Here is a 14,318-nt window from a genome sequence, read left to right as displayed (position 1 = left end):
CTGACTTATGGTAAAATGTAGGTCAATAATACGTTTAAATAGATAAATGACCAATTTTATACCTCTTCACTTTTCTACCACATCATGCTTTCTGATCTTCATAATAAAGTGCTTTATATATTCAAAGTAAAGTGCCTATATAATAAAGTGCATATATATACAAAGTGCCTTAAGTAACAGGTACCATTTACTGAGAACAGTTCTATGTGCCAGGAAATTTTTGAAGTGCCACTGGTATTATTTTCAAAGTATGCATATTGTTAGGCAGGACAAATGTAAAGGTTGAGTGGGGGTGGTTAATCCTCAATTTTCTGACTTCATGTTAGTTTAACTTTTAGATGTGTTAGGTTCTATATAAATTAGACATGGAATTTATTTCCACTGGCTGTTCTTCATAGCATTTAATCTACAGGACTCAAAACTGAATACAGTGCCTGAAGACCTTAAGAAAAAGAGAAATGGAAGCAATGCTTCTTAGTAGTTGCAAAGATCTTTTCAGTGTTTTGACTAAAATTTCTTAAACTTTTCTTTATTCTTATTCATGTGTCTGGGGGAGCTCAATCAGTAACTGCTGTTCTTTTATTAATAGTACATTGACTCAAGAGTTGTTTATGGAGTTGTTTTTTCCCAGCAGTCATGATGAATTTGCTCTCTTGTAACCAATACTCTCTTATTTTTCAAGTCCAATCTGTAATATCAAAGATGTAATCGCTAGGAGACAACATATGATTAAATGGCCCATCCAGGGTAAAATTCACATCTTTCACCTAAACAGTCATACTGATAAAAGAGCATAATTACTAGAAATAACTGTATTCCAAACTATACTAGACAGTATTTAAATTTAAATTAAAAAAATTAAGAGAAGAGCTATTTTTATTTTGAAATTTTAAATTTTTGGGCAAAATGAGGGTTACTTTCACAGTACCGATGGTCATATCAGTAAGTGACTGTGAAATAAACCTAAGGACAAGGTGATTTATTATGAGAAGCCCATGTCATAGATGTAATTTTATACTATTTCAGCCAAGATCACAACCTGAGAAATAGAAATATGGATTAGAACTTTTATATATCTTAATTTTTGAAGTATTCTAGAAGAGTCAATCTCTCAGTTTGAATTGATATTTATACTTTGAAATTGCAGAGTAATGCAGTAAAAATGAAATGTGTATGCCATATTCTCATCTGCTATAGAGGGGCAAATGCAAAAATATTCCCTCTTTCTTTTGTTTCCCTCTGGGATTCAACTCAAAAATAAAAAGGAACACTCAGATTAAATTTTTATCTCTTCCTAGAAAAATATTATGCCAATACTAAGGAAAAGGAACTATAATCTGTCATTACTTATTTTAAGTTGTGTAGAACTGAACAGGGGAAAAGTGTTTTAAAAATGCTTAAACTAGTAGGAAATAAATAAAAGACAAGAAAGTAAGCAGGAAGTACAAAGACAAGTGATTCTGAAATATAGTATGTAGAATATTAGGCTTTCCTGGTGGCTCAGTGGTAAAGAATTCTCCTGCCAATGCAGTAGATGCAGGAGCCATGGGTTCGATCCCTGGGTCGGGAAGATCACCTGGAGAAGAAAATGGCAGCCCACCCCAGGATTCTTGCCTGGGAAACCCCATGGACAGAGGAGCCTGGTGGGCTACAGTCCCTGGGGTCGAAAAGAGTCAGACATGACTTTGCAACTGAACAACAGCAACAATGTAGACGATCACATCAGTTATTTAATGTGATTATGCCTAAAACACAGCTGTTAGAAAATATGCCCCCTGCAAAGAGCATCTTGCAGCATGATCAAGATGTTGGAAAGTGAGGATCAAAATAAAGGAGAAGGAGAAACTGTTCACTTAAGATGATTGTTACTGAAGTTCTGCTAGTTCTACGATTCTTTTTTTTTTTTAATGTGGTAAAGACATAGTTTGGTTGGTTGTGCACTTTATTTTTAAATTTTATTGAAGTATAGTTGATTTACAAGTTTTGTTAATTTCTACTGTACAACAAAGTGATTCAGTTATACATATAGACATTCTTTTCCATTAGGTTTTATCACAGGCTATTGAATACAGTTCGCTGTGCTATACAGTAGGACCTTGTTGTTTATCCATTCTAAATGGAAAAGTTTGCATCTACTAACCCCAAACCTCCAGGCAATCCTCTCTCCCTCCCCTACTTTTCCTTGGGAACCACAATCTGTTCTCTATGCCTGTGAGTCCGTTTCTGTTTTGTGTGTGGTTGCGAGCATTCTAGGTCACTTCAGTCATGTCCCACTCTTTGCAACCCTGTGGACTGTAGCCCATCAGTCTCCTCTGTCCATAAGATTCTCCAGGCAGGAATACTGGGGAGGGTTGCCATGCCCTCCTGAGATAAGTTCATTTGTGTCATATTTTAGAGTCTACCTACAAATGGTGTCATATGGTATTTGTCTTTCTCTCTCTGACTTACTTCACTTAGTATGATCATTTCTAGGTCCATCCATATTACTGCAAATGGCATTATTACTTTCTCTTTATGACTTAGTAGTATTCCATTATATATATGTACCCCATCCTCTTTATCCATTTGTCTGTATGTGGAAAATTAAGTTGTCTCTGTGTCTTGGCTACTGTAAACAGTGTTGCAGGGAACACTAGGGTGCATGTTTCTTTTTGAATTGTAGTTTTCTCTGTATATATGCCCAGCAGTGGGATCATGTACTTCATTTTTAGGTTTTTTTTTTTTTTTCCAAAGAGAAATAAAATGAAATTATATATATTATAGGCTGAAATAACTAAATTAATGTGAAAAAATATTTGCTTTCAAGTACTGAACCTAATGATAAAATGTTAACTAAACATAAAGTCTTGTCTGTTTGTCAACAGAGAAAAAATCTATTAATGTTAAAATAGAATCTATTTTCTATACTAGGTTTTTAAAACCTGATTGATTGTTGTTAAGTGAGTGTCAGTAAATAATAGTTCTACATAAATAAATGAATCATAAATGGAATAATAATAATTGACATACTCAGTGTGTCTCACTTATCCTTGGAAAAACCTCTGTGATTTGTACTAGGTACTTACCACTTGGAGAGAGGAAGATGGAATGGATGATTCTAAGATTCCTTTTACTATGCAAATTTATTATTAAAAAAATCTCACTCACTGAGTCACATAATAGTAGTCAGAAAAGGAAACAATGAAAAAATAATCCTACTAAAATGTCACTATGATAATTTTTATAGGTTTTCTTGCTTAATGTGAATTGTTCAGAAATAATTTTTATCATGTCACCCAGTAAGTTGTACAACAGTATTAATGTAACTTCATCTGTTAATCAGATGGCTGTGTAGAAACCAGAATAAAGATAGGGGTGGAATGTGGGGAGGTGTGGGAAAGGAAGGAAGAATGGGATACATAAATGGATATTACAGAATTATAGCATATACTAGGAGAGATGCCTTTCCTGGGATAAATAAAACTTCTGAAAGATTATATAGAACATCAGAGGCATTTTGTTTAATAAAAGACTAAGACAACTAGAGCTGCAGAAATACAACCAACTGTGATTCCTACAGTGAAATTTCAGAAGTTTCTGGTGGTATAATTAAGAATATTGTGCAAAAGGTAATAAATAGTCTTTCTGTAAGGAAGTGCCTACTCTTATCATAAACTGCTATTGTACATGACTAGTGGCTTATAGAAGATAAAAAGAAAACAAAATTTAAAAAAAAGAAAGAAGGGGGAAAATAAAAGTAGGAGTAAAACATCAAATTATCTATTAAAATGCCATAACTAGATTTTTTTTTCCTTCTCTGGTGCACAATTTACGCAAATGCTGGGAAAGTTATATGGAACAGTACCTTTCTTTTAGCCTTTAGCTGCTCATGATACTTGTCACAGGTGTCCCCTGGGATCTCTCCTCCCCAGAGGGTGATTCCAACGATGGTGTATGTGATACCCATGACAAGCAATGGGAAACAGTACACCAGTATAATAACAATAATATGGTAACTGCAAGAAATAAGAAAAATACATGCTGAAGAGCATATTGGAGTAAAATAATAAGACTTTGAATTCATTCCACTTTAAGTCATAATTGAAAACGCCAATGATTACCCCACATTTTCTCTTAAGTCCTCATTTCACAGTTTCACCAAAATACCTAGCTCCTGGCACCTGTACTGTGTCCTGTGCTTCAGTCCTGTCTGACTCTTTGTGACCCCGTGGACTGCAGTCCGCCAGGCTCCTCTGTCCATGGGATTCTCCAGGCAAGAGTTCCGGAGTGGGTTGCCATGCCCTCCTCCAGGGATCTTCCCGACCTAGGGATTGAACTCATGGCTTCTGCATCTCCCACACTGCAGGTGGATTCTTTACCACTGAGCCAGCAGGGAAGTCCCAGCTATTGTCATCTACAATCATCCACATACTACCAGTTTAACTTTGTCAATTTTTACTTCACGTATGAAAACCAAAGCATTCATACAGAGCTCATTTAAACTGCAAATTTCCCCTTGCCTAGAGGCTTCAGGATGAGTACTTTTCCTTTGCTTGCTAATCACTAAGCTAACCTAATTAAATAGATAATCAGAGGAAAAGAGATGGCATAGAGTAAACTGATCTACTGATACATTTTCTTCTGTGTAAAGCTATTACATAGGTTTTGCAACATCAGTCATATTTGAAATAAATCATTTTTCATCCAAAGGAAAAAAATGTAACTAGATGTTCTGAGTCATATTAGAGTTTTTTCAAAGTCATGGCACATTTGATTGCATCATTAAATTTGGTAAATAACATATGGAGGTATTAGTCACGTCAAAGTCGTAATACTATAAATTATCAAACTAAATTTTGGGATTTCATAGCTTTCCATAAAAATTATAAAAATATTACTACGGCAGACTAAGATGGCAGCCAATAATATAATAGCCAGATTAGAATTTGTATAAACTTTTGAGTGACTTCCACTGTCTTAGGAAGGCTTTAAAGTAATTAAAGATTTTGGTATACTAATCTCAATATCTGTGTTTATTTGGTAAAGCTGTCTTCCTGATAGCTTATTAAGTGTTAAAGTCAGTGGTGAATTGATTCAGTCAACAAATAATTTAATTTTATTATTATGAATAATTTTGTTTGGCTATCATACAAATAAGATATATTAGTATTACATAATGGAAAGAATGCAGTCCTCAGTTTAATAACGGCTGCCTGCTTTTCCTTTAATAAATACTCCTCAATCTTTTTCTTTAAAAATCTGGACTCTGAGTAGAGCAGAGTTTGATAAAATATCTGCTTTAAAAGATGATCATTGTATTTGCATAATTTTTTAGTTTTTAAAGGAAAAAAATAGATCACTAAATAAGAATTTCATTTGAAATAAAATTTAAATGGTCAGAATAAAAAACAAAATGCAAACAATTGGACAATTGTTTTGCTAATTTGCTTTTTTTAAGGTGTGTCCAAAATATGAAATACCAAATTCTAACATATAGCATTCCTGTTTCCCTTCTGACCTAAGTGTTTTAAGTTTTTGATGCTAAAACAAAGGAACACAACCAGGAACATGCCAAGACTGCCTTTCCTTTCAGCCAGGCTTCTTACAAGAGCAACCCACGCCTTTGGGTTTCAGTTCCACCCCTCTCACTCATTCCTTAATCCATAACAACCTGGTTTTCCACTGTGCTTCCATCTCCCATTATCTTATCATCTTCTTGGGAAACTCTCCAGAGCTACCCCATATAGAGATCATCACGTTTTTCCAATTAGAAATCATTATAACTTTATACAAACTGATTGATCATATCATACTGTACTATATACAAATAGTATAGTATTTTATGTGTCTTTTTTCCCAAGTAATGTTTGAGCCCTTGAGGGAACTGTCTATGTCTTTTCTGCTTACCTGTTGCTCCCAACCTATAGTTCCTTCAGCATTCAACGCATTTAGTTGAAGATTATAATAGATAATTAACTTACGTGAAGTGTTGTTTGGGGCCTTCTGGCCATTGCACGTAGCAAAGAGTACGGCCCGGCATGACTTTGGTTTTGGAATAAAGACACTGAGGGAATGCAAGTAGAAATGCTAGAATCCAAATGCCTCCAATGACAATCTTGGTTGCGGTGGCAGACAGTCTGGGCTTCAGGGGGTCAATAATGGCCATATACCTGTATAAAAACAAACAAAACCATTTTGTTGGGTCTCTTGTTAGCGGAGTTTAAAGTGAGTTTCAAAGGAGTTTCAAGGGTCGTGGTTACCTCTTTTCTGGTAAACGAATTGATAAAAATTTTGCTTGCATAGAGATAGCATAGAGTAATTATGGCATAGTCTTATCAAGCAGGCAGATCAAGGTTCAAATCCTATTCTGTCCCTTATTTAACGTTTTGAACATCAACTTTATTATTTTTAAAATAGAAATAAGAACACCCCCTCTTAGTGGTGAAGTCTAGATCAACAGAAATAATATAAGTGAAAGGTATCAATTATTTGATGCTGTGCCTGGCATATTATCAGAACTCTGCTGAACGGAATTGGAAAGGTATTCATTAAGTGCTTAAAAATGTGAGTTCTATATCCCAAGACCTCCATTTTTCTTGTGTATGTTTAACTTTACAAAAAGAAAATTCTAGAGAACTAATACGGATAATGTCTACATGATTGACAAAGATGAGGAATCCCTAGAAAAGATATTGTCAACATATCCATTGAAAAGCATCCAGAGACAAAGGTCAGGATTTAGATAAGGATAAATACTCCAATTAAAATAAATAAAAAAGAAAAAAAGATAAGGATGAATAAATCAAGTTTGACTGAGGCTATGATGTTACCTCCAAAACTTGAGTTCATACTACATCATTTAAATCTTCATAGTGTCTATGTAACTATATATAACATTATTGTTATAGGAAAATATATTTAAGGCTCTAAGAAACATAAGCACATATTATTTTTAGAGTGCAACTTTTTGGGAAATTAGAAACTCTTTGAATATGGTAACAAAAGTCAAGCTTTATTCACTTGGTAAAATAGTAAGACTGTGTCTGGGAGAATCAAATTCTAGTTTTAAATAGGATAATATGGCTCATTGCCAACATATGGCCAATAATCAGAGTAGAAAATAATGTATGTTAAATTAATTGTATCTTGGCATTCCTCCCAATAAAGCATATTATTTAATCATACTACTTTTACTGTTGGCCATTTTGTGTTTCTCAAAGGTAACAGTTTTACCAAAGAATGAATATTACTTAAACCAAAAACATTTCATCTTATGAATAAGCATTTCAAAATAAGAGTAATTCATTAATTTGCTTATTGCTCTTTGCTTTTGCAACTATTAGGTAGAACTAGATCTTCAGTAGATATATTGGTACTTTTATGTTAGCTTTAGTTGTAATTTAGCTTTAGTTGTAATATTATTTATTTATTTAGCTATAATATTAGCTTTAGTTATAATTTACTTAAAGGAAATATTCTTAATTTATTATATATGACAGCTAATGTGTCTGACTCTTTGTGACCCTACGGACTGTAGCCTGCCAGGCTCCTCTCTCCATGGGATTCTCCAGGCAAGAATACTGGAGTGGGTTGCCATTTCCTTCTCCAATGACAGCTACTGGCAAAAGTGAATGTTAGATATGACAAAAGTAACCATAAAAGAGTACCTTGGTTTAGGCAAATACACTGCCTAAAGAAAGAAAATAAAATGCATACGTTTGAATCTGAAAACTGTTTAAAATTCACCTCTCATGCTTATGTTGGTAAAAATTAATTCTAGCAATGTATATTGATTGCTAAGCATAACCAGGCAGCTTATTACACATACATACACACACACATTATATATATATGTATAAATGTATATACATATATATATATTTTACATCCAGAAAAGTTCAATAAATCAAATAATACTATCTCTATTTTACAGAAAAGAAAATCTGAGGCTTAAAGTTTAAGTACCTTGTTTCAAAATGTCCCAGATGGTAAGAATTGGAATTCTAAGCCAGCTCTGCCAATCCTTGAAGTCTATATAGGTGCAGATTATGGCTTTGAATATAACTATTCATTTAAGGAATTATGGAAAAGAAAGAGAAGTATATAAGGTAGATGTCTTCCAAAGAATCAAAAGTCACATTTTGTCTGTAAATTCATACATTTATGTGTAACATTAAAGACAGAAGTCAGATATATAAAGGCAATAATTTTGGTTGGTTATTTCTGTTCCCCTTGCCATGGACCGTAGCTCACCATGCCATTTTTCTCATTATATTGAAGTGTTGCTTCATGGTGTTTACAGAGTCAGACACAGAACTTATCAATAAATGTTGTACTGAACCGAATATTCCTCAATCCTATCATAATCTTTGCTTTTTTGCTTGTCCTGGAAATGTATGAATCCTATTTGAATGTTTAGACAGTTGCTATTTTGAGATAAAATGAGAAGTTGAGTGACATGAGTAGGTTTAAAGTCCTGTACAGCCACTTCAGCAAGGACAATTCAAAATAAACTGCAAACTCCTCATCTTTTTTCTTTGTCTATTAGTTTAGTGTTAGAGAAATTATTTCCTACAGGTAGAATACTGTTTCACTTAAACTGTATGGAAGCAATCAATTTATGTTCTCACCAACACTTCAGTGAAAGTAGAAATTTTGAAACTTCAAGCTGACATTTTTGTCATTTTTAACTTGATCTATTATTCATTCATTCAACCAAATATTTATTGGATGCCTGCTGTAACATTCCAGACACTGTAGTAATACAACAGTGAGAAAAAATGACCTTTGCAGAACTCACAGTCGAGTGAAGTAGGTAGATACTAATCAAATAATCTCACCATTAAGTTTAAAATTACAAATATAATAAGTGTTACAAAGGCAATGCTTGTGGCTGTTTTAGTGCATTTACTGGAGAAAACATTTAGATGATCAATCAGTTCGCCCTAAGAAAAGAGTTCTGGGTTGAAACCTGAAAAGGTGACTATGCAAGGTAGCAGAAAGGTGAGGGTTAAAAAAGATTTCTGGGGAAACAAGCAACACATGGAAAATTCCTGTGCAAATGGTGGGTTTTTAAGTTCAGCTCAGTTGCTCAGTCGTGTCCAACTTTGCAACCCCATAGACCGCAGCATGCCAGGCCTCCCTATCCATCACCAACTCCCAGAGTTTACCCAAACTCATGTCCATTGAGTCAGTGATGCCATCCAACCATCCATGCTCTGTCGTCCCCTTCTCCTCCTGCCCTCAATCTTTCCCAGCATCAGGGTCTTTTCAAATGAGTCAGCTCTTCACATCAGGTGGCCAAAGTATTGGAGTTTCAGCTTCAGCATCAGTCCTTCCAATGAACACCCAGGACTGAACTCCTTTAGGATGGACTGGTTGGATCTCCTTGCAGTCCAAGGGACTCTCAAGAGTCTTCTCCAACCCCACAGTTCATCAGTTCTTCGGTGCTCAGCTTTCTTTCTTTTCTTTCTCAACTCTCACATCCATACATGACCACTGGAAAAACCATAGCCTTGACTAGATGGACATTTGTTGGCAAAGTAATGTCTCTGCTTTTTAATATGCTATCTAGGTTGGTCACAACTTTCCTTCCAAGGAGTAAGCGTCTTTTAATTTCATGGCTGCAGTCACCATCTGCAGTGATTTTATGGGTTGAATTATGTCCCCCTAATTAAAGATACATTCAAGTCCTAATACCCAGTATCATAGGAGGTGACCTTGTGAGGAAACAGTTTTATATAGGTAATCAAATTAAAATAAGGTCATCAGGATGGACCCTAATTCAATATAAGGTATAAAGGAGAATTCTGGAAACAGAAACACAGAAAGAATGCCACATGAATATGGAGGATTGAATGATATGTCTAAAATCCAACGAATGCCAAAGACACCAGCAACCCACAATAATCTAGGAAGGGCAGGCAGAATTTCCTCATAGGCTTCAGAGGAGCATGACCCTTGCCAACACCTTGATTTCAGACTTCTAGCTTCCAGAAATGTGAGAAATTTCTGTTAAGTCACCCAGTTTGTTCTGGTTTGTTACAATTTGATAGGTAAGGGTGGGAGAACCATGTGCAGTTGAGGAACTGAAGGCTAAAGTAATTGAAATGCTGAAAGTGAAGGGGGAAAGTGGTTTGAAATGAAGTTGTAGTGTAGGTCATGGAATTTTGTCCTCTCGAAAGTAATTGAAGTGATTCAATCAGGAAGGGAAAGTAATAAGATTTTATCCTGGAGAATGGATTGAAAGAGGGAAAGAATGGAAGCAGGGAAGTAAGTTACCTCATTACTGTTTTTGTTTGGGTGAGAGATGATTGCTGCTTGGGATAGAGTATTACCACTGGAGACTGAATTATATTAATGACTGAGGAGGATAAAGAAAGGTTGAAATATTGTAGAAAGGGAGAGCCAGTTGGCTAAAGAAATAGGTGGAACTGCCAGGTACTGCTGAAGAAATTGGTGATCAGGAATTCACTGTGGCATCAATATTTCCTATTCTGCAACTCTCTCTAGGAATAATAATTTGTTCAACAGTAACATGAAGAAAATGGATCCTCAGGGTCTGCAGATAAAGACCCTTTGGACCTTGAGGAGAAATGATCAAACCCAGGATATAATTTTACTCAAATGATTGTCAGTACTTTATTATTCCTTTAAATAAATAGATATCTTTGATATGATCACATTCAACTTTTCTAGGTGCTTGTTTGAGCTCACTACCATTCTCCCCTCACCAAACAGATTATCAAATATATTAGAGACCCCTTAGTATGACTTGTTTCCCAAAAAATAGTTATGGTTGGATTCTTCACCCTTCTGCTTAGCATATCACCTAAGGAAGTTTTAAAGTCACTTTTTTAAAAGATTTTTTTTTTTTTGATGTGAATGACTTTTAAAGTATTTATTGAATTTGTTACAATATTGCTTCTGTTTTATGCTTTGGGTTTTTTTGGCTGCAAGTCATGTGGGAATTTAACTCCCTGACCAGGGATTAAACCCGCACCCCCTGTGTTGGAAGGCAAAGTCTTAATCATTGGACCACTAGGGAAGTCCCTATATCCATTAGAAGCTCACATTTAACGCCATCTTTTATTAGTTTTCCTTTTCACTGCAATACTAGATCACTTTCCTTTATCATTGACTTCTTTTTCTGATATGATTCAAGGGGTCTTTTTCATCAGAAAGATGTCTTTTGCAAAATAGAATTCTTTGACATAACTGCTTATTCTCAGTAAGTAAGCTTTTCCGTTTTGTAATTGTTCTTGGTATATGGGGTAATTCTTCCTTTCGTTAGCCTTTTTATAAGCTCTGTTTCTGGATCTTTATATGCTTATCCACACTTAAAATTTTGGTTATAAAGACAGTGCAGCCTTCAAATGTTTGCTTGCTTATATTAAGTATTATTTACCTGAAATAATACAGATTTTACTATTTTCCACTTTGCTTCTGGCCAGAGTAGACACTGTTTTAGTATGTAAATTCAGGACCCTCTAATCTGAAGTGAAGAGATGAAGCCTTAGGAAGAAGTACTTGGTAAGAAATATGTGTACAGCTGGAGCCTTAGCCAATTTGTAGCAAAACTGAAAGGCAAGAGTGGTACATATATCTCAGAAGTTATCTTCTTCCTGCCATGCCCTCCAGGGGTCTACATTAGGTAAAGCCAAGAAGAGGCCAGAGAACAAGGAATGGTATTGATATAGTCAGTCTATAGAAGTAATCAGCCTGGTAGGCAGGGTCAGAAAAAAGAGTGGAATAGATAGTGAGTAGATCTGAATTGAAAAATGGAAATTATCCAGCTCAGATAGTAATTTCAGGTGTTTTTCACATGCTGGTTTCCTTGCTGAAGTGATTTTCTCTTGCTCATACATTATTCTAAAGTTCAATGGTTGGAAAACTTCTATCCATCCTTTAATTTCCACTCACATTACAGAACGACACTGTAGATTCTTTTCCTCTCTCTATCTAGAGTTTGTTTTTATGTCTTCATTGCTGCAACAGAATTATGCTCGTACTTTGATTTTAGTTTATTGGAGATATGATTTATTCTTCAGTGTTCTCTAGCACCTAACAAATTATCCATAGTAGTCAGCTTGATTGTTGAATAGTGACTGCAAACAGTTGTTGAATATTTGGACAGATAGATAAGTGAATAATTGTTTATAAATGAAAACTTCAGAGTGTACACAATTTTAAAAAGGAAGAAAGAAGAGAAAAAGGGAGGAGAAGACAAACTAAAAATGATTTGGGAATATCAGCAAATGGTTGAGACTGAGCTAAAGTTAATCTGTTGTGACATTCTGGATGTACTGGACAAACACCTCATTCCAGCAGCTAACACTGCTAAGTCCAAGGTTTTCTATTATAAAATGAAAGGAGGCTACCACAGGTGTCTGGCTGAATTTGCCACAGGAAATGACAGGAAGGAGGCTGCAGAGAGCAGCCTAGTGGCTTATAAAGCTGCTAGTGATATTGCAATGACAGAACTTCCACCAAAACATCCCATTTGCTGAGGTCTTGCTCTCAATTTTTCTGTATTCTACTATGCAATTCTTAATTCCCCTGACTGTGCCTGTAGGTTGGCAAAAGCAGCTTTTGATGATGCAATTGCAGAACTGGACATGCTGATGTGAAGAAAGCTATAAGGACTCTACACTTATCATGCAGTTATTACGTGATAATCTGACACTATGGACTTCAGAATAAGGAAGTGCTGCAGGATGTGGAAGATGAAAATCAGTGAGACATAAAAGTCAACAAGAGAAACCATCTCTGACCACCCTAGACCTTTCCATCCCACCCCTCTTGGAAATTCCCCCATTGTCACTGAGAACCACCAAATCTGACCTTTACATTTGGTCTCAGAATTTAGGTTCCTGCCCTGTTGTTGTTGTTGTTTTTTTAACAGTTTTCAAAAGTTCTTAAAGGCAAGCGTGAATCTCTGTGGATTTTACTGGTCCCAGCTTTTAGGTTCTTTAAGAACACTAACGGGGCTGCATAGAGGCTTTTTCAGCATTACTGTATTGTCTCCTGCCAGATGTGGCAAGAACACCATTAGAATGGAAATTACATTCATTCAAAAACCATTAGAATTTTCCGTGATGCAAGCATCTAAGAGAAAGGTTAATCATACTATTGAGGTGAATGTGTTATCATTTCCCCTTTTTCTAATTGTTTAAATTGACTTTTATACCAGTGTTTAAAATTAACTGGATGTTAACTTGAGGTGGTAAAAGGTTGTTTGGGGAGTTTGTTGTCATGGTTTGCTGTAAGTGTTTCAAACTCTGCTGAAATGCTGAAAAGCATGGTCCTGGTAACGTTCAACAATCCATGGCCACTCATTCTTGCCTACTTTTACTCTCCCTCTGAAGCAGGTTAGCATTGAAGGTGGTATGGAAAAGCCTGCATGCATGTTCCATTCTTTGTTTCTTTTCCCTCCCTCTCCCTCTGGGCCCCGCCCCTCCCCTCCTGGTTCGCTCAACGTCTGTCTTTTGTTCAGTGTGTGTAACTTGAAGCTAATTTGTACTGCTGGATATCTGACGAGTCACAGATACAGAATCGGTATTGTTCTTACTGAAACACAGCATGGATTAACATTAAACAAATAAAACAAACCTAAATTAAAAAGGAATAGCTTTCTTTGTTGTTGTTCAGTCATTAAGTTGCTTAGGTTTCTTAACTTTGCTAAGCGGGAACAATAAACATAATGTAGAGTATAATTATGTGGTAAAAATGACATTAAATAATGTAGTGTATACAAAGAGACTTAGATAATATTAGGCACAGTAGACCCTCAAATCACTCTAAAACTATGTTGAATACAACTAAATTAACACTTGAAACTGAAAAACCAAGCTGCTGTGGTAAGCTTGAGGCAAAACCAAGCAAAGATAACTCATCTAATGTGGTTCTTAGCTAGTTGTGAATAGAGTGGAAAGAAAAATAAATAAGTTCATGCCAAAATTCTGACCTAAGGATTAAAAAAATTTCTTTTGATATTATTCCAGCTCTTCAACAAAACTATTTCATCAGGGTGGTGCATTATAGGTTATTTCTCTTTCAAATCTCTCCTTTTAGACAGTTTCCTGTACGGAGAGTAGTAAGGTCTTTGCACCCTTAGCACAACTGGTGCTCAGTGGTTCAGTGATTAAATAGAAATGTTCAGTGTTACAGTTGGAGACTCTGTAAGATCTTTGGGTGCAATGGAAATTAATTTCCCTCAATTTTGTTTAATATGGATCTATACCATCTTAAACTCCTTTTTGAAGTGGCCTGTGGCAATTCCACTCTGTTATCTTTAAAATCAGGGAGATGGTGCTGTCAATCAAGCATAAGGAGTTCTA

The 14,318-nt window shown here is 35.4% G+C and overlaps 1 protein-coding gene across 1 annotated transcript in view; it reads right to left on the bottom strand.

The window, feature by feature from the left end:
- Positions 1–14,318, bottom strand: part of TACR3 (tachykinin receptor 3) — a 74,008-nt gene that overhangs the window by 36,154 nt on the left and 23,536 nt on the right. Inside the window, exons 2-3 of the mRNA XM_061164289.1 lie at positions 5,961–6,149; positions 3,845–3,995 (exon numbers count right to left, since the gene is read on the bottom strand). Of these exons, the coding sequence (XP_061020272.1) occupies positions 3,845–3,995; positions 5,961–6,149 (340 nt within the window). The remainder of the gene's footprint in view (positions 1–3,844; positions 3,996–5,960; positions 6,150–14,318) is intronic.

Source organism: Dama dama, chromosome 17, assembly GCF_033118175.1.
Source record: "Dama dama isolate Ldn47 chromosome 17, ASM3311817v1, whole genome shotgun sequence".
Taxonomy (NCBI): Eukaryota; Metazoa; Chordata; class Mammalia; order Artiodactyla; family Cervidae; genus Dama; species Dama dama.
Note: the sequence above shows the minus strand (reverse complement) of the source record. Positions and strands in the feature narration are given on the sequence as shown.